This window comes from Alligator sinensis, unplaced genomic scaffold (genome assembly GCF_000455745.1).
Source record: "Alligator sinensis unplaced genomic scaffold, ASM45574v1 scaffold1011_1, whole genome shotgun sequence".
Taxonomy (NCBI): Eukaryota; Metazoa; Chordata; order Crocodylia; family Alligatoridae; genus Alligator; species Alligator sinensis.
This window is the reverse complement of record NW_005842785.1, coordinates 513,633-538,206: the sequence shown is the minus strand read 5'-3', so window position 1 is coordinate 538,206 and position 24,574 is coordinate 513,633. Positions and strand designations below refer to the sequence as shown.

Genomic DNA, 24,574 nt, shown 5'->3' with positions numbered 1-24,574 from the left:
AGCACCAACCCAGCCCCCCCACCAGGAAGAAGCCAGCGCAGCCCTGGCCCTGAGCCCCCACTGGGCAGCCCTCCCTTGCCCCACACACAAATCCAGGGAAATACATGCCCACCCCATGCCTCCCCTGGGGGTGCATGCAGTGGCAGGGAGCCACCCCCTGGATGAACTGCCTTGCATTCATTGCCCTGACTGGGCAGTGCCTGCCCCTGTCCCTCCCCAGCCCCACTCCCGCCCTCACCATGGGGGCCTCAATCTGCCTCCTTTTGCCCCTTCCCCCCCCCCAACAGACTTACCAGCTGGATGCTGCTCTCCAAGCTGCCCAGCTTCATTCCTAGCTGTATGCATGCACACAGCATTTGTTGGTGACATTATCAGCTACACCAGCCAAAAAAAAAAGCCAGTAATGTTAATTTTCCTTTTATCGGTGCTCATCCAATATGGACCAATATATTGGTGCACCTCTAATAAAAACTTGGTTAAAGGACAGTATTAGGTTTTTAAGGTTGAACATGTAAAATTTTAAGAAATGTATCTGTGCAAAGGAAGTAGTGGTCCTGTGGAAAAATAGTTTGCGATACCAGTAGTACAGTGGTTCTCAACCCATGGTCTGCAGCCCAATCAGCACACTGCTGCAGCTCATGTGATATGGATACAGGGAGTAAGTTGTGTGGGTGTGGCCCACATAACACATTGAGATCTGCAAGTGTGGCCCACTATGGCAAATAAGTTGAGAACCACTGCAGTAATGGACCTAGGATGGTGAAAAGGGCAGTGGGGTGCAGCAGTAGTGGGAACTCGCTGTGCATTCATTTGCTGGCTGACACTGGGCTCCTCAGCAGCAAACCAGTACAAAGGGTACTATGACCACACCACTGTACCCAGCAAGATCCACCCTTATGTGACTTAATACATACATACTAAGGGACTGCATTAAAGTTGCTTGTGCAGCTTTGATTTTGGTATTTTCTAACTGTTTGACTGCAACATGAATAATGCTTTAATTTATTTTTTTGTGTTTTTCTATATCATTTTCTTAGTGGTTTTTAAAAAACCTGAAAAAGCAGACATTCTATCATTTGACATCAATTTGATGTCTCAGTGATTATGGACAGTACAGTGGTTATCAAACTTTAGATGTAGTGATCAGACTTCTGCTGCTTTAGCTAACAAAGTAACTGATGGCAGTAGTAGCTTGTCCTGTTCTGTGAGAGGCAGAGGAGAAATGGGACATCTGGGTTTCACAGATACATGCTGATAACAAAGAATTGGGAAGACTCAGACCATTCTCAGATCTGAAGGGGGAACTGTATGCTCCAGTCCCCTGACCCAAACACTTGATTCCTTTTCTCTTCTTTTCCTTCCAACCTATCTGTATTCCTGTCCTGTCCCAGGGCAGCCCTGGTTTCTCCTCCAGTCCCATTGTCGTCTCCTAGTTATCCCAGTCCACTCCTTAGCCTTCTTAGCCCTGTCCAGTCTCCTTGCCCAACCAGTCTGAGCCTCCCCCACCCTCTCCATCCGACTTCCAAGCCCATTTTTCCAAGCCCATCCATCCCAGTCCCCCATCTCCTTCTCCCCTATTCATTTGGTCAGTCAGTCCCAGTTCACATCCCCTGTTCCTCTATCCCACAAACCTACTGCCCTCTAGTCATGCACCCTTTGTCCCAGTCACCCTTTCCTTGAACAGTCATCTCAATCCCTGTCTCTATGCCCCAGTGTACTCCCCCTTTCTCCCATCTTCCATCCCTTATCCCCATTTAGTATTTTCCCCTGAATACATATTTAAATGAGGTGGCTTTCTGAGGGTACCAGTGGACCTGTGGTTTTGAGAGTATGGAGAAAACTTACCCGAGTCAGCGGAGAGGCAGCGGGATGCCGCGCCAGCAGCTGATCACGGCAAGAGTGAAACCGCTGATGCAGTACAATTGCAGAGAAAATCCTACTGATGCCCATGCAGCCTTGGGCTACAGTATGTTCAGTACAGACAGAATCTTCAGGGGCATTAGCTGTTAAATTACAGAAAGTCTTCACTGAACATGTGCAAGGTGGTCCACTTCCCCACCAAGACCTATAATATGGCCAGATCAAAGAAAAAACCCACGGTGGAGCCGGGAATGGCTCCCGCCTCTGTCTGGGTGCGCTTTATAAAAGTGTGCCAGGGACGATTGGCTAGGTGGACGCCCGGTGCCAAGATAAAAGGCCTAGCAGGAAGGAAGCCGGAGGGACCGGAAGCAGCATCTCCAACCGGCTCAGAGTACCTGGGATACCCAGACACACCTGGCAAGGGAACGTGGTGACTCCTGTGGAAGGGGAGCACGATGGGGACACCGGGCCAACGAGTGCCCAAGGAGTCGCTTGTGGGGCCGGCGTGGATGGAAGACGGTAGCAGCAGCGACTGGGACACTGGCATGAGCAACAGGGATGGAACTCTGACGGCAGACGGCAGGTACCGGACCCGGGGAGGAAATGACGCGGCAAGGACAGTTGAACCCCGGGCGGAGTCAGACGCCACATAAGCCGAGAGCAGAGAGGGGCCACGGGAGATGTTCAGTACGAATACCATCAGTGGCCAACGACCGCAGCCCCTAAGGGACTGAGCACCAGGGAGGGCCAGAACATTGACCCTGACAGACAACACCATGGTTGGCATTAGGCAGGGTGTAGAGGAGGTGGAGTCCCGAGAAGAAGTACTGTGAGGACGACCAAGGGAAAGTACCGAGGGAAGCAGGACCAGACGTCATCCTCCAGATAGGAAACTATTTACCACCAAAGACGTGGCAGGAGAGACCCCTAGGGGAACTGACCCAAGGCCACTCCCAGTAGCCTGGCTGTGCAGCCCAAGAAGCCATGGTGAAGTTCTAGAGGAACCTAAACGCACAACGCTCAGGGGATAGGCACAGAAGGTTACAGAGAGCATAAGAGAAACTCCCTTGGCTCATTTGTGGTGTTCAGAGCTGATGCAGTACAATTGCAGAGAGAATCCTACTGATGCGCATGCAGCCTTGGGCTACAGTATGTTCAGTACAGACAGAATCTTCAGGGGCATTAGCTGTTAAACTACAGAAAGTCTTCACTGAGCCTGTGCAAGGTGGTCCACTTCCCCACCAAGACCTCTAACATGGCCAGGTTTGGGCAGACTTTCATAGACAGATATGGCTTCTGCCATCCCTGTAACACAAAGGCCAGCCCACTGCCAAATGTCAAGTTCTTGCTCCAGGGCATGATGATACCTAAGCTTTTCAAAGAAAATGTCACCAGAATTTAACATTGAGAGAGCGATGTATTCTTTCCTAGCTTCTTTCCTGGAAACTGCTGAACTGTTTCAGTTGAACTGTTTCATATAATATATGTTAAATATATAACACCTATTGCATAAAGGTGTTGTGTTGTATCTAATAAAGACACAAGTCATGGTCACTTCCCTAGACTTCCAGCATGGTTGAATTCACTACATGAAGAAGCCATTTATCTCCCCTCAGGTCTGCAGAGCTCTCCATGAACCCATCCCTTTTGCTTTAATAAAATCCAGGTTGCAGATTAACTCATGATTTTTACTAACATACATTGGATTCCCTACACATAGCTCTGTCTTTATAACTGTGATATATACTTCCACATATAGACACAGTGAGCCTAATTCCCATTTATACTCAACTCCCTCCTCACTCTCCTTGTCCGGAAAGTGACTATAAATCTTATTTACATACACTCTTAGCATCATCATCCTCTACAGTGATCAACGTTCAGAAATAGGCCCTTCAGGAAAAGGAGCTCTTTGCTTGTGCACAGGCCAAAAGGATGAGTTTGTCAGTGATGTCCATTGCATGTTCATAAAATTAAGGCTTTGCAGAGACTGCAAGGCCCCCAGCAGTCCCATGGGTTTTGAAATGGAATTGTGTTATAGTAAACCTCACAGAAGCTGCAGCCAGCAAGTAGCATGGCTCCAATGGAGTTGCACTCAAGACAAAAGGGTGAGAGGGCAAAGGCATACAGCCCTGAGAGTTGGACAGGTTCTAGGACAGTGGTCTACAACCCGCTTATGGTGAAGATCACTTTTTGTAAGTAAAGGGCACCCCAGGATCTACTGCCCCCGCTCAGCCACAGCTTTGTCTAGCCGAGTTTTAAAAATCTCCAAGGATGGAGAGTCCACAACCTCTCTGAGTAACAGATCTTGAGTTTAAGTGATTTGTCAATACCACGCCATAAAAAGGTGGCAGAATTGGTGTTAGAATACAAGAGTTCCAGGAAGAGTTCTTTGCTCCCACTGTGATGGTGTCTTAGACCCTAGAGTGTGTTACACCAACTCCTGGGTGTTAATTTCAAGTTTATTTATTCTCTTTATATTAAGATTTTTAATTTTCATTTTTAAAGAACTTTTCCTGGAGAGTAGGAGCAAATGATGGGGGATGTGCAGAGGCAACAAATGAGACATAGTGAGGCGGACATCCTAAATATATTGTGTATTTACTTTCTGGTAGGAAAGAGAAAGAAAGAGGAAGGTTTCCGATCTACATTGAGTGTTCTCTTAGCAATTTTCAAATGCGCTGGCTTTTCAACTTGTCCTTAATTTTAAACACCATTTCTTTCATAAAGAGAATCCAAAAAGAGAGATTGCTACTACCGGCACCATACTACTTAATGGCTAGACAGAGTTAAAGCATTTTTGTGTAAATTGGATGCTTCCTTCTCTCCTGGAGGCTTACTGTGCTCATGTTTCACAACCTCTGAGCTTGTAAGCTCAAGACCATTGCCTGAAGCTGGAAACACTTTGTAGTAAGCAGGGCACAGTTACATCCATTTTTTGGATTTAAAAATACTGTATATTGCCATTATTCTGATAGCAGATATGGAGGACATATTAGCTTACTGTTTCTTAGCTGCTACTGAAATCAGAGTCTGTCACACTGATGCCTAGACAGGGTATTCAGACTCCAGGGAAAGGTATTTCCTTTCTACAGCTTCTATACACACAGTATGCCAGGGGTTAACAAGAGAGCTACTTTGAAAATGGAGGTAGGAGGTCATTGGCGGTAACTGCAAAGACTTCTAAAGCCTGCCATCAAGAGCCTTTCACCCTGCATTTCCCACCCCGGGGATTGTAAACATTGGCTCGTAGCCATGGAGTCCTACAAAACTTCTCTATACTTTCAGCATATACATTTATGTGTTTTAATGGAAACTGAAACACAGTGAATTATTTCTGCCCGTCCAGAAAGAAAGCTTCTGTTCAAATTAAAGATGAGGGAAATAGCTCTTGCTCCTGCTGGAATTTGAAAACATAGAGATATGCTTGTTTAGTAATACTTCACATGTAACATAGCTCCTGTTCTCAGGCAAACTTTCTCAACTCTGAGGAATGTGTAGAATGCTGTCACTTAATCAGAATCCAGAAGAGCTCTTTTATCTGCGTTTGTTAGTAACTAACAATATTGTTCTTATCTCTTTGTCCTTTAGCTTGATCCAGTGCCCTCAGACATGAGAACTAGTAACATGAAAGCACTTATTACCTTGAACATTCTTTTTTAGAGAGATTTCACTGTAAAATATATCTTTATATAGGGCATAAAAATATAACCAGTCTGGATTAGTCTCTTTGGAGCGCTAGACCCAACCCACTAATCTTATTGTCAGATTAAGACAGTAAATTAGCCGCAGTTAGTTTCCTGAAGTATCTGATTTCATGAAAAAAATAATTATGAGTTACATTGAGAAATAGCAGAAGCCCCAAATCTGTCTCTAACTGCTATAATCTGGTAAATCATTAGATTCTTAACATCACTTTGAAAGTCTCTTTTGTCATTTAGGGAGAAATGGTGCCTGCTTCTCCATGGAGAACATAGCAGCCCACTTTTAGGGAGGTTAAGTCCTAATTCAGATTTTGCATCCAGCAAATCCTTGGTTACTTCACTGAAACTGTGTGGTTGCAGTGATGTGGGGCACTCTAAGTGCCTGGCGGGGTGCTGATAAGGGTATGCCACCTACAGTAGACTGGGGAGGAGGATCATTCTGCATTCCCCCAACCCTTATCCCCCAGATATACTGGTGTGGTGCTACACTGTTTGGCTCCTGTGGCCCAGCAGGGGCAGCACAGGGGTTTTTCCCCTGTCACTGCACAGGCATGAAGCGGGGTTGGGGGTGGGGGTGATTTCATGATTTTGCTTTGGTTTAGTACGGGTTGTTAAGAACCAAAATAAACACAGCAGCTCAGGAAGTGGGGTGATTTCTTTGTATTAACCAGGATCCGGTGTTCTCCTAATGCTGGGGAGCCTGGCTCCACAATGAAGCAGAAATATAAATGCTAAAGCCAGATGCTCCAGTTTGGCTGTAATGGACTCAGTGCAAGACCAGAGGGAATGAGTCATAAATGGGACTGTCAGCTTCTTCTGCAATCCCTGATCGGGGGGATATGGTCTTTTGGCTAAGTGAGAACAGCCTGAGAGTGACTGCTCATCACTCCAAGTGCATTTCATAGTGTAGCCATAGGGTTGCCCCTGTCATGCCCCTGGATTAGTTGTTTTTGTGGCTGGAAGAAGGCCTAGGATTTGGTGCTATGTTTGTTGGACCTTTAGGCAATGCAAATTCGTGACTGACTTATCTGGAAATTTGCTGCTTTGCTCCAGCTGAGGATATAAATGGATACATGTATTCCAAGGAACTACTCAAGCATTACTTGTTTAATGCTCAGTTTCAGTATGACATTGTGGCAAGAAATTCTGTTCTTTTTTATTTTAACAATTATTCATTTAAAATAAAAGAAGTGGCTAAAGGCTTTTGTTTACTTTTAAGGCTATATTTTTGCAGGTGCCTCGTGGCATTTTCAAAGTCAGAAGAGGTATTTATTTGGTTACTGGGGTTTGTGTGCTCTTGTCAGTATAATGCTTTTAGATAAATTTTTGGCTTCATTTAAAAACCAAAATGAATATATGATGCTCTTTACGCTCACTGGCAAGATAATAAATGTTCTTTGTGCTAATATGCTCTCACATCAGTATAGGCCCACTTGTGTGAGATGATGGTCACTTCAGTAAGGTGCTGAGCTTGTTCAGTTTCTGTTTGTTTACATGATACCCAGCACCTGACCGTTTTAAGCCCCATGGGCCTAATCTAAAGGTCATGAAAAAATGGAGGATTCTCCGGACCTTCCATGGGCTTGAAATTGGGCTCTGTTGTAGTTGTGTCTATTATAGATGATATTTCTGGTTTCTTTGTATATAGACCACTTTTCAAGTAATGTTTCAGTTAGTCTCAGAAATAGGTTGCAATCTACCTGCGACATCTTTATAGAATTCAAAAGAATTCTTTGAAACATTGGCTAAATGGAAAGACATTTCCTTGTATTAGTTTTTGAGGTAAGCAATGAAATGTAACCACTGGCTGAAAGCATTACCTCACCTTAAAAACTAGCTTTCTTTTCTTGTAGCAGTTGTAAACAGCTGCTAATGCACAGAAGACTTTTGAGGTAAAAGCCACTATGTCTAGGTAAAGTGTTTTCCGCTTGTATTTACACACATGCATATATATTAACAGCGGATGTACCTAGAAATATTCTACAGCAGCGCCCTCCTACTAGGTAATGTGGTTCTTCCTAGAAATAAAAAAAACAAAATTCTGATTATTTGTGTGTGTAAACCATGAAAGAAATGAGTGACTCTCTTATTCCTTAGATTATCTTTCTGTAGTTGTTGAAGCTTGCTTCTTTATTTTCAAGACACAAATATCTTAACATAAAAAAAAGAACAGAACACATTGAAATAGCAACCTTATCATGAATAGTGTATATGTTTGGAAGTTCTCTTCTATATTTAGGTACTTTTTTGCATGCTGATTTGACCAATAAAATAATAATATCAACACTGTCACTTTGCACAAAACAGTTAAAGAGACATACAAAAAAGAAGCACAACCAAAAATATTATTAGAATTACTTTTATGATGCATCAGGCACATTCACTGAGCTACGTTTATTGCTTGAAGAACAGAATATTTATGTATGTTTTGCCTTTAGAACCGAAGTAGAATCTTCCGTGCTGTAAAAGTAGAAAAACAAGGAATTTGCTGGTTAAAAGACGTAAAGGAAAGATTCTTTCTCTAGTGAAGAATCCCTTCTCATCAAAAATACATATACTTCAAATGAAACCAAAGACAGAGAGGAGGTGATAAGGAAAGAGATATCATGTGGCCAGTGAATTAAACTAGCATAAATGTTTATATCAATACTATCACAAAGATTATAAACTAGAATATTTTGTGCAATGAATATTATTTGTTCCCTTAACTACATAATAGAGCATTATAGTGATGGGTTATTCAGAAATCGATTAAATTAGATAGAATCTCAGCAAAAGAGACCCCTCTTTCTTAATAAACTTAAAGTACTCAAAACATTTTTGGGAGAAGGATGGGGAAATGTATATAGAAAGCACTCTACAAATAAAGACTGTTTATTTCTCTTCTACATGGCAGGTGCTGAAACACAGATTAATTATTTGTCCTTAAATGATTCCTTAATATTACACTGATATCAAATTCAATGATACTGTCTTGGCAGACCACGCACCCATTGTTAATCATACTCATTTAAGAAATCATATCCTTTTTCTTTATGTGTCCCGGGAGATTCAGTAGAGCATTCCTAAAAAGCAAGAATTAGTACATAATGCAGATGATAGTCGCTCCACATACAAGGGTAAAGCCAGGTTTTCTTTCAAGCCTGACTTTCAATCCTTTATAACTCTGTCTAGCACATTTGGTCTGCCCTGAGAATTGTCAGAGCCATGTATAAGGCTACGCATAGGCAGCTGGTAGAGGGTGCACAGGGTTGCATGTACCCCCCTGACAGGGCTGATACCACCCCCCCCGGATGGCTGACACTGATGCTGTTGGTAGGCCTGGTGCCCCCCCGACAGGGCTGCCGCCAGCAGTGGCTTCTGTGGGTGCCCCCCCAGATTCAGGAGGCACCAATCAATCATGAGGCTATGGAGAAGTTTTCTGTAAGGCATAGAGAAAATTTGTCAAGAGGCTTTTGAGCTATATATGTCATTAAAAATAATTCTAGACATGGAGCTGCTCAGTAGCAGCTCCATAGTATAGTTTTGACCCTGGTTTGACTGGCAGTCCTACTAAGAATTGGAACTAGCACTGGAGACTTTCTTTAGTTATGATGTGAATCCATGTATCCAGCACTGAAACTGGATTATCTCACATACCCAGAAAAGCAAAAGGAAAACCTATGCCAGAACTTAGTGGGATTCTCATATCAGTGAGAACTAAACAAGATAATCTAGTCTAAGAGACACATTAGAGAATGTATATACGTAAACAGTTATATTCCAAGTTGTTGTCATGAGGCAGGAATGTTTGAACAGGAAAACGAGCCAGGATACCGAATGCCACATTTAACAAACAAAAAAGCAAATGTTGCACAGGTATGAAGGCTCACAGTCACAAAAAGCAGAGGACACAGAGAAATAACTTTGTATGTGTTAAAAAAAAAAAAACAGTGCAAAAATGAAATTATTCCTGAATGGACTTGTAAAGCATGTGATAACTTGTTCCTGAACAACTTCCATCAGAAGAATATAAGATGCTTAAAGTTCTCTTTCAGCTTTGTCTTTACAAAGACTTTAACCCAGAACTTTAACAGGCCTTCATATATGTTCAGAGGTGCTAAACCAGGGGCAGGCAATTTATTTCAGGTGGAGGGCTGCTTAATAAGTTTTGGTGAGCTGTCGAGGGTCACGTGGATAGTCCTGCCCCTTGAAAGTTTCCCGCCCCCTTGTCATCATCTTGGGACCGGAAGTCCCACCCCTAACCCCTGGTCTTTGCTACCAGAAGTCCCTCCCCTTGGCCCCAGAATACTGCTTTTCAGAGGGGGGGTTGCCATCTTAGAACCAGAAAAAACCCAAATCATACTCTTAAAAGTCAAACACCAACTATAACATATTTTAATTTTAATACGCAAAAATATTTTTGTCTTGATTTGTGTCTGCATAGTGTATATAACAGTGACCACATAATAACTCAAAAATAAATTCTTAGTTTTGTATATTGGGGGGGGTGTATGGTGGGGTGTGGGTAAGGGTGTGATGGGGTGTGGCGGGGGTGGGTGTGCGTGTGCGATGGGATGTATGTGTATATGTGTGGTGTGGGTGTGTATGGTGGGGTGTGTGTGGTAGGTTGTGGGGGTGTGCAGGAGGGTTTGTGAGGGGATGTGGCTGTGTGTGGGGGGGCATAATGTATGTTGAGGGTTGTGGGTGTTGGGGCAAGGTGTGGGTGTGTGGGGTTTGTGGGATGTGAGGGAGGGTGTGGGGGATCCCCCCCACACATTGCCCCCATGGTGCAGCAGCAGGCAGGGTGCTCAAGGTGCAGGCACCTAGCAGGGCACAGCTCTGGCCAGTGCTGCACATCGCAGAGAAGGGCATAGCCTCCCCCAGTCAGTCTGTATTGCTAGTAATCCCTACCACTCACCTGCAGCTCCTGCACTAGCACAGCAGGGAAGCCCTGCATGCTGGAGCCGGTTGCCTTCCCCGCCGGGGCTGCGCGGCAAGGGACAGAAGCTCCAGGAGTCTTCTCCTGGAGGGTGGGGAACACAGCCAGCTCCAGTGGCTGAGGCTTCTCTCCAGTGCTGCACAGCCCTGGTGGGGAAGGCAGCCAGCTCCAGCACATGGGGCTTCCCGCTCATGCCCTCTAAGTGCAGGGGCTGTGCATGAGCGACAGGAAACACTGACAGTTCAGACTGCCCGGTGGAGGATGCGCCCCTTGCTGTGATATGCAGTGATGGTAGGAGCTGTGCCCCAGTACCTGTGCCCCGAGCACCCCACCTGTTACTGCTGCCACTGCCTGGTGGAGCTGTGTGCCATGAAGGGAGTGTTGGGGAGTCCCCACACTCCCGACCCTCCCTCACACCCACATTGATGCCTACCCAAACTCCATGCTGCTGCTGCCCCCCTGGGTGCAGGCTATGTGCTCCCACCCAGCTGCAGTCCCACCCCCACCGCTTCCCTCCCTGCTGCCTGGAGCCAGCAGGAGACCGGGAAACTGGAGCAGGTCCTTGGGGGCTGCAGCAGCAGCAGCCCCGTACAGAAGCGAGGTAGTTGGGTATGTTTGGAGCTGTGTGTACGCATGGGTGACTCGCTCCCACCCTCATGGGCAGAAGGGCTGGGCAGGGCACAATTTGTTGGTAGGAACTGCAGGCCAGATGAAATTGCTTGGCTGGCCAGATCCGGCCCATGAGCCATATTTTGCCCACCCCGTGCTAAACTCTGCAAAACAAAAATTACAGCTTGAAGCAAGCCTTTTGTTCTTAGTATTATCCTATTTTTAATCAATTCAGATATTAAAAAAATTTAGTCACAGCACCCTCTACACAAAAGTGGCAACCCTGGCCTTATTAGGGCCCTACAAAGCCTTTTTACCTTATTCCTCTGTACAAGTAACCCGTAGTGGGGATCATAGCCAGGTGAGGAAAGCAGCTTTAGCAGGGAGGTCCACTATGTTTTCTTCTCAGGAGGTGGATAGGACAGGAAGTGGTGGAACCATGACATTCTTTCCCATCATAGCACTGATGTTAAACCAAGAAGTTAACTTAGTTGACCCATTGCAAATGGGGGAACCATAGCAGAATACTGGGGCCAATACTGCGATGAATTCATAAGTTGGTCCCCTCCTAAGTGCAGAGCTACACACCCTTTCCTTAGGGTTTATGGTCAAAGGTCCTCCCAAGCAGAATGGCCGATGAGGAAATATGGATAAGACGTGCCAGTTCTCTAGACAGTGGTACCACAAGGGAGTGATTTACTAGCATCACATCTAGCTGCCTTTGGCTCCCCAACTCAAATGACCACGTACCCATTTACAACTAGTTGCCTTCATCATGAGTCCAGAGCAGGGCTCTGAATTACACCTGCAAGATACTCTAACTGCTCTGCCACTGCACCTCTTAAGGCTTATGGCAGGGCTGTCCAACTTCTAAGTGGTTGGGGGCTGAGTGTTCTGCGGGCTGCATGACATGCAGATGCAACACCCCCCCACCCCGCCCCGCGCTGCAATGAGCACCTGTTCCTCACCCCTCCGCCACATAGCCCATCACTACACCGCACCCCCCCATCCCCTCTTGCTGCACCATGCACCTGTGTGTCTGGCCTCAGGTTCACCCTCAGCTCCTCAGGCCATGCTGCACTTTGCTGCCCTGCCTTGTCCCCTGGTAGGAGGAGGCAGGTAGCAAAAGCTGGAAGAAGGAAAGGAGGCCAGAGACTCTGGCTGCTGTTGCTGTTGGAGTTCAGGGGCTGCCAGTTGGACATCCCTGAATTATGTTCAAGCCAAAATATGGCCCTTTACTTGTACATTAGTCGCCTTTACTCTGTCTGTCTGTCCCCTTTTTAGATTGTATAGTATTCAGAGCAGGAACAGAATCTTTATTGGTGGCAAGATGATAATTACTGATATCTAAACAGTTTCCCAGAGATGGCTAAACTGAAGTTCTCATTTGTGAATTACTGTATTTCTTTGACTATAAAACATTCTTTTTTCTAACAGAATATTTTTGCTAAAAAACACCTTTGAGTAAGAATTTTATTAAAAAATCTTATGAGCACCATAGCCTTGTAAATTGACTTTATTCAATGTTTTATTTTTCTCTTAAATTGAGAATTTCAAAATGTGTGCCTCCCAAATTCAAGAATACATTATATTTGATGGGATATAGCTAATAGGATTTAAGTAGGACTGAAATGGTGCATAAATCTTATGTTGGCCCTACAGATTACATCCTTAGTAAGTAGATAGTTTCCCATTAACTTGGCTTTATTCAAGAAATACATGATAGTAACTAGCTGGGATTGGGACTTCTAATGTCAAATGACCCTAAGAAATAATATTCATTAGGTAGAATCTAATATGTTCAGAAGGATATAATTTGATCTGCTTCACAAAAAGCTGTGTATCTGTTTGATTGCTCTTTCATACCTATACCTAAGCTCATCTTTCCTGCCATCCTTAACTTCACTGAACACATTTCCTCCTTCTTTAAGGAGTCAGAAACCAGACACTTTTGATAAAATTGACACGTGTTCATTTAGTCTATAGTATCACCCAGAAGTTGGTTTCAGATACCTGAACTTCCTGATATTTGAATTTAAGGTGGCAGTGATCTGTAGCCACTAGAATCATCTTCTTGTCTGTATAGTGGACACCTGATCTGTGAACTGGGATGGTGGAGAAAGCTAGTTCTCACTAATTCCCACTAGTTCCCAACCTACAAATTACTCTCAGCATGCTTGTGCTTAGATTAGTTTATCTACTAGCTTCATGTGATATGTCACTAGAGCATTTAGTAAGTTGGAAACAAAGATTGGTTGATGAGATAGAATGGTATCCATCTGGCTTCAGATGATGTGGGTACAGCAGGAGAAAGGGGAGTTGGTGAAGCAGGAGGAAGCAGTTGAACTTTTGGGAAATTAAGGAGAAGGTAGGTAAGAAGCTGTTAAGTAGAGTTATAACACGATAAAGTGAGGGCGGTAAGAGCGGGAGATGGCAGGGGTGCAGGGAATGGTAGTCTAGAGCAGCATTTCTCAACCTGCGGGTTGCAACCCAAAAGTGGGTCGCAAGAATATATGAAAGGATTGCAAACAAACTTTAAAAATGGATTCTCCTTTAAAGGAGAAAAATGCAGGAAACAGTGGCTTTTCCCTTGCAGACCGGCAGAGTTCCCGCCCGCGAGGGGCTGTTTGGGGCCTCCCCTGCCCTACACACCCACCCCCTGCCCCAAACACAAAGATTGGTAGTGAGGGGTACTGTATCGGGACTGTCCATTGATGTTTACAAATGGGTCCTGGTACAAAAACGGTTGAGAACTACTGGTCTAGAGGTCACTGTGGGAGGTGCAGAGATGGCTAGAGGTGTGTTGAATCAGAAACCGGAGGGACTAGCATATGGTGGCAGAGCTATGAGAGAAAAGCTGTAAGGACGTTGTCAAATGTGAAGAACTTGGATGTTCTTAAGGGAAAAGTTGAAGGGAGGTGGGAGTGTGCATTTGAGGAGAGAAGCTTGTTATACTAGAGAGCTGAAGTGCACCAGAGTCATTAAGGCACAGATTCTAAAAGGTGTTAAAGCACAAAACTCATACTGATTTCAGTGGCAGCCTAAACACCTGTGAGAGTCTGGCCCCAAACCCTTTCTTTGTTTAGATAGTCATTTTATGCTACTTGAATAGTGCATCAAATTTAAAGGTTTGAACACAGTTTAAGCAGCACACAAAAATGCAGATTTTTTGTGCTAAAATAGTTACTTTATCAAGATGCAGAGCTGAAGTTCTTTTTCTGTGAGATAGTCTGCCTCACTGATAATGTGGCTTACCTAAGAAAACATTTTTTCATACGAAGTCAGAGCTGTGCTAAAGAGGAAGCATGAGCTGGTTGTGCAGCTCAACATATCCTGTGTTCAAAATAATTTTCATTTCTACTTATCTGCAAATGCTAAAGGAATGTCCACAAATATTTGCTGGTTTCTATGGTAAGAGAACGAGAGAGAATGTGTAAAATTCTGTGTCAGAACCAAACTACATCATCCTGTGCTTTTAAAAAGAGGATCCCTCACACTAGGCGAGTTATCTGTGGTTTTATTTGAGAGTGAGCTGACATTTAGTAAATGATTATCATTTTCAGATTCACATCTCAAAATACATACTTGCATGTTGCAAACTCTACAAGTGACTCCAGCTTTTTTAAATGACAGTAAAGATCAGTTTATCAACACAGCCCAACACAATTTCCCTTGTGAAAATGAAGCAATCAGATATTTATTAGAAGTGAACTGCAAGGCTTTGGGTTTTATTTTAAAAAGAGGTGTACATTATTTAAATTTCTAAATCAATAAGAACCAGATGTTACCCCTGTATATGCATGCACACACATGTGCGTGTACACACACATACATAACACATATGGGTGCATACTTTCAAGGAAGTGTGTCAGATAGTTGTCACATGAAAGCAGCAGCTACTATGCTGCATAGTTCCTCAGTCATCTGGAAACAACAGCATTCCCTCTGATTGTACTGTTAATATTAGGTCTCTTGTTACAAATTGAGGCACGTGGCCAGCAGGAAGGGAGTAGGCAGGGAGCAGCTGCTCCGTGTAGCATGCTTCCCTAGGAAAAGGACTACAGTACTGGGACAAATTATCATGGAGGTTAGTGCTGGTTTGCCCAGCAATAAATCCCACACACACCTTACCCCTGAGCTGACTGCAGAGTCACAGTAATGGAGCCAGTAAAACTGAGGAATGTGAACCACCTTTTTTTTTTTCTATGAGAGGAGAGCATGGTGGATCCAAGTTAAGAATCTGTGAGATTTGGTCCCATTTTTCCTGCAGGTCACACTATTTCTCCCTCTTTGTGAGGCAGCTGCCCCTACCACTGAAGGACAAGAATGTCTGGAAGTTCTTGACCCTAAAACCTCCTCTTTTTCCAAAGGATTTTTTCCAGTTCAATGGGTTTCTCCACAAAAAGCCATGAGAGACAGTCAGATCAAATGATCAAGAACTACATCAGCAAATAAAATATTACCAAAAGAAGTACCACCTGATTTAGCATGTTCCCAGAGTAGCCTCCATCAGTGATTCCTTAACCTCAAATTAAGTCTCCTTCTTCACTGGAGACAAGCCTCTAAGAAGATGCATCTTCTCTTGAAGGTAAAGACATGTTAGAAAAGCATCACTAATTTGATATCAACTAGAGTAAGTGAGTGGGATTAAACTTTGCCTGTCTTTTGCTGAGCTGGTTATATGGCCATGGATCTTGAAGGCTAAAGTGGCCTGCGTCAGCTTTATTTTGCCCTAAGTTTATTGAACTGCTTGAAAACCAACTTTTATGACTAAAGATGAAAGCTTTTAAAAGGACAGTTAGTAAATATGACCACTTGTGTAAATATGTGTGAACTTCCCTCTTCTAACATAGATTTCATAGACATTAGGGCTGGAAGGGACCCCGAAGGATCATTGAGTCCAGCCCCCTGCCTCAGGGGCAGGAAGTCAGCAGGGATCATAGGATCCCAGCAAGATAAACAAATGTGCCTTAAAGGCATTCAGAGTGGGTGCTTGAACCACCTCCGGCGGCAGTGTATTCCAAACCTTGGGGGGCTTGGACAGTAAAGAAGTTACGTTCCCCCAGATCCTGGTGAACACCTCTGATATACTTGTAGGTGGCCACCAGATCGCCCCTGAGCCTGCGCTTTTCCAGGCTCAAGAGTCCCATGGCTCTCAGCCTCTCATCATAAGGTCTGTTTTCCTGACCTCTGATCATGCGCATGGCTCTTCTCTGCACTCTCTCAAGCTTCTCCACATCCTTTTTGAATTGTGGAGCCCAAAACTGAATGCAGTACTGCAGCTGCGGCCTCACCAAGACCAAGTACAACGGGAGAATGACGTCCTGGGATTTGCTTGAGAAGCATCTGTGGATGCAAGCCAGCGTTTTGGTCGCTTTACTAGCCACAGCATCACATTGAAGGCTCATGTTCATCTTGTGGTCAATCATGACCCCCAAGTCCCTTTCATCTGTAAGTGCTAACCAGTGTAGCACTGCCAAGCCTATAAGCATGCTGCAGGTTTTTCCTCTCAAGGTGGAGAACCTTGCATTTTTCAGTGTTAAACACCATCAGGTTTTCATCCACCCATTTCATGAACCTGTCAAGATCTGCCTGGATCACCCTCCTGTTCTCAGGTGTGGATGCTTTACCCCAAAGTTTGGTGTCGTTGGTGAACTTGGCCAGTCCACTTCTGATACCAATGTCCACATCATTAATGAAGATATTGAATAGTGTTGGCCCAAGAACAGAGCCTTGACGGACCTCACTGGTCACCGTGCACTACAACGATTGACTTCCGTCAACCACTACCCTCTGGGACCTACCGCGGAGCCAATTCCCCAGCCAGCAGATCGTGATGAGGTCAAGGCTTCAGTTAGCCAGTTTTGCCAAGAGGTGATCATGGGATACCAGATCGAAAGCTTTTTTAAAGTCAAGATATACAACATCAATCTCTTCCCCCTTGTCCAGGTGATAGGTCACCTGGTCATAAAAGGAAATGAGATTGGTCAAGCAAGACCTACCCTCAGCCAATTCCCTGGCAAACTCCTGGTCAAGGTCTTGACCTTGGGTAGGGGGTCTATAGTAGACTCCCACCATAATATCCCCTGTGTCACATTCCCTCTGGATTTTAACCCAGAGGGTCTCAAATCTTCCACCGTGGGTGCCAATGTCAGCTTGCAGGGATGCGTAGCTTTCCTTGACATAAAGAGCTACACCCCCGCCCCTTTTGTCCACTCGATCCCTCCTATACAGGGTATAGCCATCTATACCTGTGGCCCAGTCATGGGTGGAGTCCCATCAGGTTTCTGTTATCCCTATGACATCATAGCTATTTGTATTTAGCAGCAGGACAAGTTCATCCTGTTTGTTCCCCAAGCTCCTGGCATTTGTGTATAGGCAGACAAGTGCCCCTTTGGGGGCCCTGGCCTTGCCTACCATTTGTTCCAGGGCTGGGGCAGGGGTGGGATCGCTTAATTTATTTCATTGTGAAATACCAGCCCGATTATATATACACTTTGAGGCTAGGGACAGACATTCAAAAAGGGTTGCTCAGGAGGCCAACAGTGGCAGTAGTCGTGTCCCCCCCCCCCCCCCCACCCCCCCCATCCTCCGGCGGGCTTAGTTTAAGGCCTGGTGGAGCAGGTCAGCCAGTCTGGCTGAGAAGAGCCTCCTCCCCAGCGGAGAGAGGTGAAGGCCATCCCTTCCCAGCAGCTCACTGTCTCTCTCACCAAAGAGCGGACTGTGGTCATGGAAGCCAAATCCTTCCCGATGACACTAGCGCCACAGCCTTTGGTTCAATACCTGGATCCTCCTCTCCCTCCTCAGCCCATAGCCCAAAACTGGGAGGATCGAAGAAAACACCACCTGCGCCCCCAGGCCCTTTAGCCCAGCTCCCAAATCCCTGTAGTGCTTCACTACACAGGTGGGAGCACTCCAAGCTGTATCATTGGTGCCCACATGGATGAGGAGTATAGGGCAGTGGTCAGTGGGCCGGAGGAGTTTAGGGATCTTCTCTGCAATGTCTCGGATACGGGCTCCCAGAAAGCAGCAAACTTCCCAGGCTAAGGGGTTGGGGTGGCAGATTACCCCTTCAGTCCCCCTCAGGATGAAGTCTCCCACGACAAACACTGTATTTTGTTTTGGGGAGAGTGGGGTTGCTGAGCCATTCAGTGTCTCCAGAAGCTGTCAGGACGAGTAATGATTGTAAAAATATTGTATTTTCTTTTGTTTCAGCTGGCTCTGACCAACACATTTGGCTGATTATTTCTGCATTGAAGGGAATTATATTGTTGTAATTAAAAAACCCACTTTTGTCATAACTTCTAAATACTGGTTCTTAAATTCAGGGTCCCCTACTTTAATTAACATGTATTTTAAAGCTACTTTCATCCTTTATTTTGCAGTGATTTCTTTTCTGTATATCTTCACTTTCAGTGTCATGAGCCCAGAGAATGTTGAAGCTCCCAGCATTCACATTTGTGTTTGTGTATCTCAGAACAAAAGCAGTAATTTATTAGACCCTTTATAACATTGATTGAGATTAAAAACCAGATCACATTATCAATAAAGTATTTTCTGCTTAAGATCCTCCTTTTCTGGGTTGGATTGTAACTGTATACAGAGCAGGGTAAGAACAAAACCGTGATTCTGATATTATATTCTAGCCATTTAGTGGCTCTCACATGTGTGAGGGCATCTTGTGCCTCCATACAACCCTTGATAAGCATGCTGCAAGGATCATAATTGAATCTTAGGACATATATCATCTTTCATTTGTATAGTCATCAACAGCTGTATCTTAGTTTATACCGGCACAGTGGGACTATACTAGGGTATTTGAGAGCACAGCGGCGGTGCTCTGTGTCCCTAGGACTGAGCTGCAGTAGCATAATTTGGGTTGGGGAGGGGGAAGACTGGGGCACCAGCCCCGAGTGCCAGTTCAAAGCGGGTATCAGAATGGCAGCCTCTGGAAGCCTGTGCTGCTGCTGAAGCCCATGTTGAGAGAGCTTGCCCATAGGCAACAGCAGCAGCCTGTGCTGCTGCCATCACAACCTGTGCAAGAAGGTAAGCACTTGATACTCTGTTACCCAAAATTTAAAGTTACACCCCTGCAGAGATGTGCCTTTTAGGCACAAGGCAAGGGGCAGCCCCGTGAGGTTTTGACTTTAATGGAGCTGTGATATTTTTACCAGTTCAGAAGTTGTTTCTGAATAATATTTTTTGTTGCTAAAAGTATAGAAAGAAATTCTAACTAAGTAAATTATATTTACCAAGATTAGAAATTGGCCAGCACGCCATCCTTAATATTCCTTCTTTTCAGAAAATAACACGGCAGATTTAATGGGCATAAACTGAGGGGTGAGGGTTGGCTTTCAATTTTGTATTTGTTGTTGATATGCTGTCACAGTCTGTACTGATCAGTTGCACATCTGGCAGCACCTAGATTGTCCATAGAGGCATTTTCATCAAAGCATTGACCAACCATCCCAAGTTTGTAGAATTCTATCTATCTGACAAAGCAGGAGTTCTGAGTCACTGGGCAATCGCACTTAAGAGCTGATAGTTCTACAAGTAACATTTCTCTTAATCTGTTCCTATTTATTTTACAGGTTGTCACTTTGTGGTATAGAGCTCCCGAAGTTTTGCTTCAGTCCAGCTATGCAACACCTGTTGATCTTTGGAGCGTTGGTTGCATATTTGCAGAGATGTTCCGTAGAAAGTAAGGAATACATTTTATTATCTTTACTTATTTCTTTTTAATTTAAAAAAGGGTAGGAATATATGGTACTGTACATTGTAACAGCTTATGTGGTAGAAAATTGGTAGCATGTTTTATTTAGAGCATGAACTGCAAAAAGCTTTCACAAATTCAGGTTTGTCATCTTGAATTATTTTTCTTCTCAAAAGCTAGTCTGTACAACTAATTAAAGCTTTGCTTTCCTTACTGAAAATATATATGAACAGTTCTTGTTGTCTTATTATGAATGAATCCAGACAGCTGAAATTTTAATAAAATAGGGACTAGAGCATCTGTTGATAAAAGTCATAGAGAAGGATTCTGGAAAAAATGTACTTTGGGTCATTGTATTCCTGGAGTTTATACTTTTGGGCATTGGGTACTTGCTTGTTGTCATCCCTTGGCATATTTGAGGATCTGGAAAGTCACTGTAATGTTGATGTTTAGAAGCAGACAGAGGTAGGAATTTAAGAAAACTGTTTTGACAGCATCTATGGTAATGTAGGTAGTAAAACATCAGTGTAGTGAGGAAAAGTAGAAATGAGGCTTTTTTGGCTGATCTGGTTAGATTAAGTATTGATATTTCTAGAAGCACAGAAAATAGGAATTAAAAGGTCCTCAAGGGACCATCTAGTTCTTCTTTCTGCCTCAAGGCAGGATTAATCATATCTGAAGCATTTTTGGCAGATATTTATCTAACCTGCTCTTAAGGCTTCCAATGATGGGGATTCGATAACCTCCCTGTGTATTATTTCATTGTAAAATACCAGCCTGATTTTATATATATATATATATATATATATATATATATATATATACACACACATACACACTTTGAGGCTAGGGACAGACATTCAAAAAGCCTGAGCCTGAATTGATTCAGTCTTTGCAAGTTAGTGTAACCTGGCTAGGCTAAGTCACTTTGTAACTGTACAGACATCCCAGAAATGCCAGCACATGCCTGCAGTGGCTCAGGCTAGAAGCTGGAGCTCTAGAGCAGCCCTCCCTTCCTTTGCACAGGCCTGAGCTGATGTGGGGTGTGGCAGAGCACCTTTGGGGGTGCTTGCCACTTGAGGGCTTTCACAGGCTCTGAGGAGGAGCTTTGGGAGGAGCAGTAGGGGAAACCTTACCCAGGAACTATTTTAAGCGGGAAGATGTGTGGCAGGGCACTGTTGATTCCTGCCACTTTAAGAGCGGAGCCAAGCAGCCAGCAGGTGTTTGATTGCGGCAGCCATTTTAGACCTCTGGCCACCTATATAAAGAGAGCAGTTTGCTGCTGGCAGCCCAGGCAGTAACATCACCTGGCTGCAAGGCTGAATAACGACTACCCTGGAAGTAAGAGCAGGAGCTGTAGGGGATGGTTTGGAGGCTCCTGGTCCTGGGCATGACCTAAAACTGCACCCTGCCAGGAGTGGGTGGCCTGTTGGGGCTCTCGGTGGCATCAGAGCTGCCAGGAAATGCCAGGCCAGTTACCACCCCAGTGAAAGGTGCCTTAACCTCAGCCCTCACCTTCAGGTGGGTCATGTAACATCAGAGGTAGTTGGGGCCAGGCATGTCTGCGGCCACGTGAGCCCTATGGGGTGCAAGACCCTGAGGAGCGAGAGTGGGGGCCAGGCATGGCTGCGGCCACCTGAGCCCTGTGGGGTGTAGGACCCTGAGGAAAGGTAGTTGGGACCAGGCATGGCTACAGCCACCTGAGTCCACCGGGGAGAGAAGCCTTGTGGCCCCACTAAGGAGGCGTTGTGGAGCCCCAGTGAGTGGGGCAGAGATGAGCCCCAGTGAGGGGGCGGCCGCAGTGAGGGGAGACCACGGTATGTCTTCAGACTCCTGAGGCCACAGTTTGGGCCAGAGAATGAGTAAGGGGTGGGGGCTTAGTTCAAGAGAGAGGGGTGAGTCCTAACCCCGGTAAGTCCTGCACTGCTGGGAGGCCGAGTGTTGGTCGAAAGTAAGAGCTATAGTAGAGCACAATGACCTACTGCTCCAGGGGACGAGTGAGAGTCCCTGTGAGACCCTGGAGCACAGCTGCAGCCACCTGAGCCCCACAGGGGAGGGAAGCCCCATAGCCCCAGTGAGGGGGCGGAGATGTGGAACCACAGTGAGAGGGGCAGTGTGAGATGTGGAGCCCCAGTAAGGGGGAAGAGACGAGGAGCCCCAGTGAGGGGAAAACCAGAGGGCTGGGAGCCCAGTATTGTCTGACTGTACATAGTTGCCCCGGGAAGGGGCCAGGGCAAGCTTAGACCCGGTTGGGTAATTGGCTGCCCACTACCCCGGTGGGGGTTGCAGGAGAGACCCAAAAGACGGTACGTCTGCCACCCAAGATATGAGCTAGCTAAAGCCTGTGGCCTAAGGGGCCCGCTCCAAGAGGGAGTAAGGCAGTACAAGTTGTCGAGGCATGAAAGAGACCCTATGAGAGGGGGTGGAGTGAGAGAGGCCCTAGTAAGAGGAGGGCGGTATGAATGTGTGTGTCTGCAGCCTGACAATGAAGCCTAAGCTTGGTCCAGCTGTAAGCCGGGAGCATTGTCATCTGGATGCCATCTGCGAGGCTTGGGCTGCGGTGTAGGAGAGGAACGGAGCTGCAGATAGCGCCCCCTGGCATCAGGGCAAGAATGGGCAGCCTTGTGCTTTTAATTAACAACAAGGCATGGCAGGCGAGGCAAGGTGGGTGACATGCCCAAAGGCACGCGGGGAAACTAGCACTGTGGCTAGTTGGGGAGTCCCACCTTGCCACAGGCGGCATGGCCAGGTCCCAGCAGGATGCTCTTATTAGTCCAGCAGGGAATTGATAACAGTGTTTATCACCCCTAACTCAGTGTTTATCACCCCAGTAACAAAACAACAGAAGGACATTACCAGCTACCTGTTGATTCTGCCTGTTGATTCAGCAGAACCATAGCCAGCATGTGGTCTATTAGCTAATACACAGACAACTCTCTTTGCAAGGCAGAGGGGTGGGGGTGGAATTCCTGCTTAGCAGGGAGTGGTGAGGCAGAGGCAGAGGGTGGGGAACAGCCCGCAGTTTTGCAGGAGCTGCAGTCAGGGAGCAGAGTGAAGAGGCCAGCCCTGCTGTGGAGCAGAGAGCCCCACCCAGCCCAGAGAGCATGCCAGGATGCTGGAGGAGTCTGGTTTATCTTAAACCAGCAAGAGGTCTGGGACAGACATTGCATAAACCGGTTTGACCCAAATCAGTTAAACCTGGTTGAATGTAGTATCAGACTTATCTCAAACTGGTTTCAGCTATTTTCAAAATGGTTTATGTGCACTGAACATCTGTTCTGTAAAAGGTTTAAACCAGTTTCTGATCACTTAAACCAGTTTATGTGTAATGTCTGTCCCTAGTCTGAATGAAAACTAGACTCTACAGCAAGAATTATACATTGTAACTATATAGTCTGCTGACAGCCTGCTTATAGCAACTACATGGACCATTTTGGAACAGCTTCTGTGAAATCATTTTTAATAAATAAAATGGGAAAATCTGAGGAAAACAGGTCACCTATCAACCTAAAAAACAATGATCAGTTTTGAAAAACTGCAAAATCATATCTATAATATAGTAGTCCTTAGAAAGCACCAGGTAATACCAATATTTCTTGATAGAGATGAACTCGTATTTGTGATAGTATTTTTAATCTACAAAAGAATGGTGGGATTTCACTGCTTATTAAAGTTACTATATGGAAAAATACCCCCGGGGGGGCAGGGGGGCTTGTTGCCTGGTCAGATGGCCTGGGCAGATTTACTACACTCCACCCTCTGTTTATGACTCATATATTAGATCAGTAAATGAGAGAAAAGAAGAGTGTGTATTTTAGGAGTTTCTGCTAAGTCCTCCATTGCAAATTTTCAAAGTCTTATCCCACATATTGCGAAGTTGACAATGATATTGAGCCAATAATATTTTTCTAACTTTCAAAATCAAAAAGCAGCTTTATTTTTAGCTTTTTCAGAGAGACTAAAGCATGAGAAACAACTAAACTGAGAGAATTTAGTATTTGTTCAAACACCTTATTTTGTTACTTAATTTAGTGAAGGCAAAACGTTTACATTGATTTTTCAGTTGTCCCTCTTACAGTATATGAGCCTCACTCACTTTTCAAATCAAAATTCCAACATGATAAATAAAATTAGGGACAATTCGTACTTTTTACTGATTGCAAATACAAATATTACTTTGAGATTACAAAATGGCAGATTTCTTAATGCAAATAAAGTTTGATTGGAGGCAGATTTTGATACAACCAGGCTTTCTCTTATTGTTGCCAAAGCAGGGTCAGTTTGACATTTTCAGTCCTAAATCTGGGAGGCAGTCAAAAACTCTGGACTTTAGGCATCTGCCAAGTGTATATGTGCTATGTTGTTTAATGATGGTAACAGTATGACTTTCAGACATTTAATTATGCAAGGGCATTTGGCAGACCAATTTAAAGCTTGACTGTCACAAAACTAAAATGAATGGCATTTAATGTCTTCTCTGACTGTTGGTTGGACTTGATTTTGCAATAAACTTTGTATGACATATGCTCTCGTTTTAATATCCTTGATGAATTGCAAAAGAAAAGCTATGTTACTATGGCCTTAGTAGCAATAAATTGTAAAATTTTGCAAACTCCCATGGATTGTTTCCAAAAGATTGAATAAATGTGGCAGGTATTTTTGGGAAAAAAATAGTAGGCAACTTGGGTACCACCCATCTTCTTTCCAAACTGCTGCTGATGGGATAAGAGCATATGGGTTCTTTTAAAATTTAGATTGAAAAATTGG

General features: G+C 44.8%; 1 protein-coding gene across 8 annotated transcripts in view; it reads left to right on the top strand.

Moving 5' to 3' along the window:
* CDK6 (cyclin dependent kinase 6) overlaps positions 1–24,574 on the top strand; it is a 207,790-nt gene that overhangs the window by 131,495 nt on the left and 51,721 nt on the right. For all 8 annotated transcript variants that reach the window (XR_003091658.1, XR_003091657.1, XM_025191084.1 and 5 more), the window contains exon 5: positions 19,686–19,795. Coding sequence is in view for 6 of the 8 variants with exons in the window: in XM_025191084.1 (XP_025046869.1) it covers positions 19,686–19,795 (110 nt within the window). In the remaining 2 variants the exon portion in view is untranslated. The remainder of the gene's footprint in view (positions 1–19,685; positions 19,796–24,574) is intronic.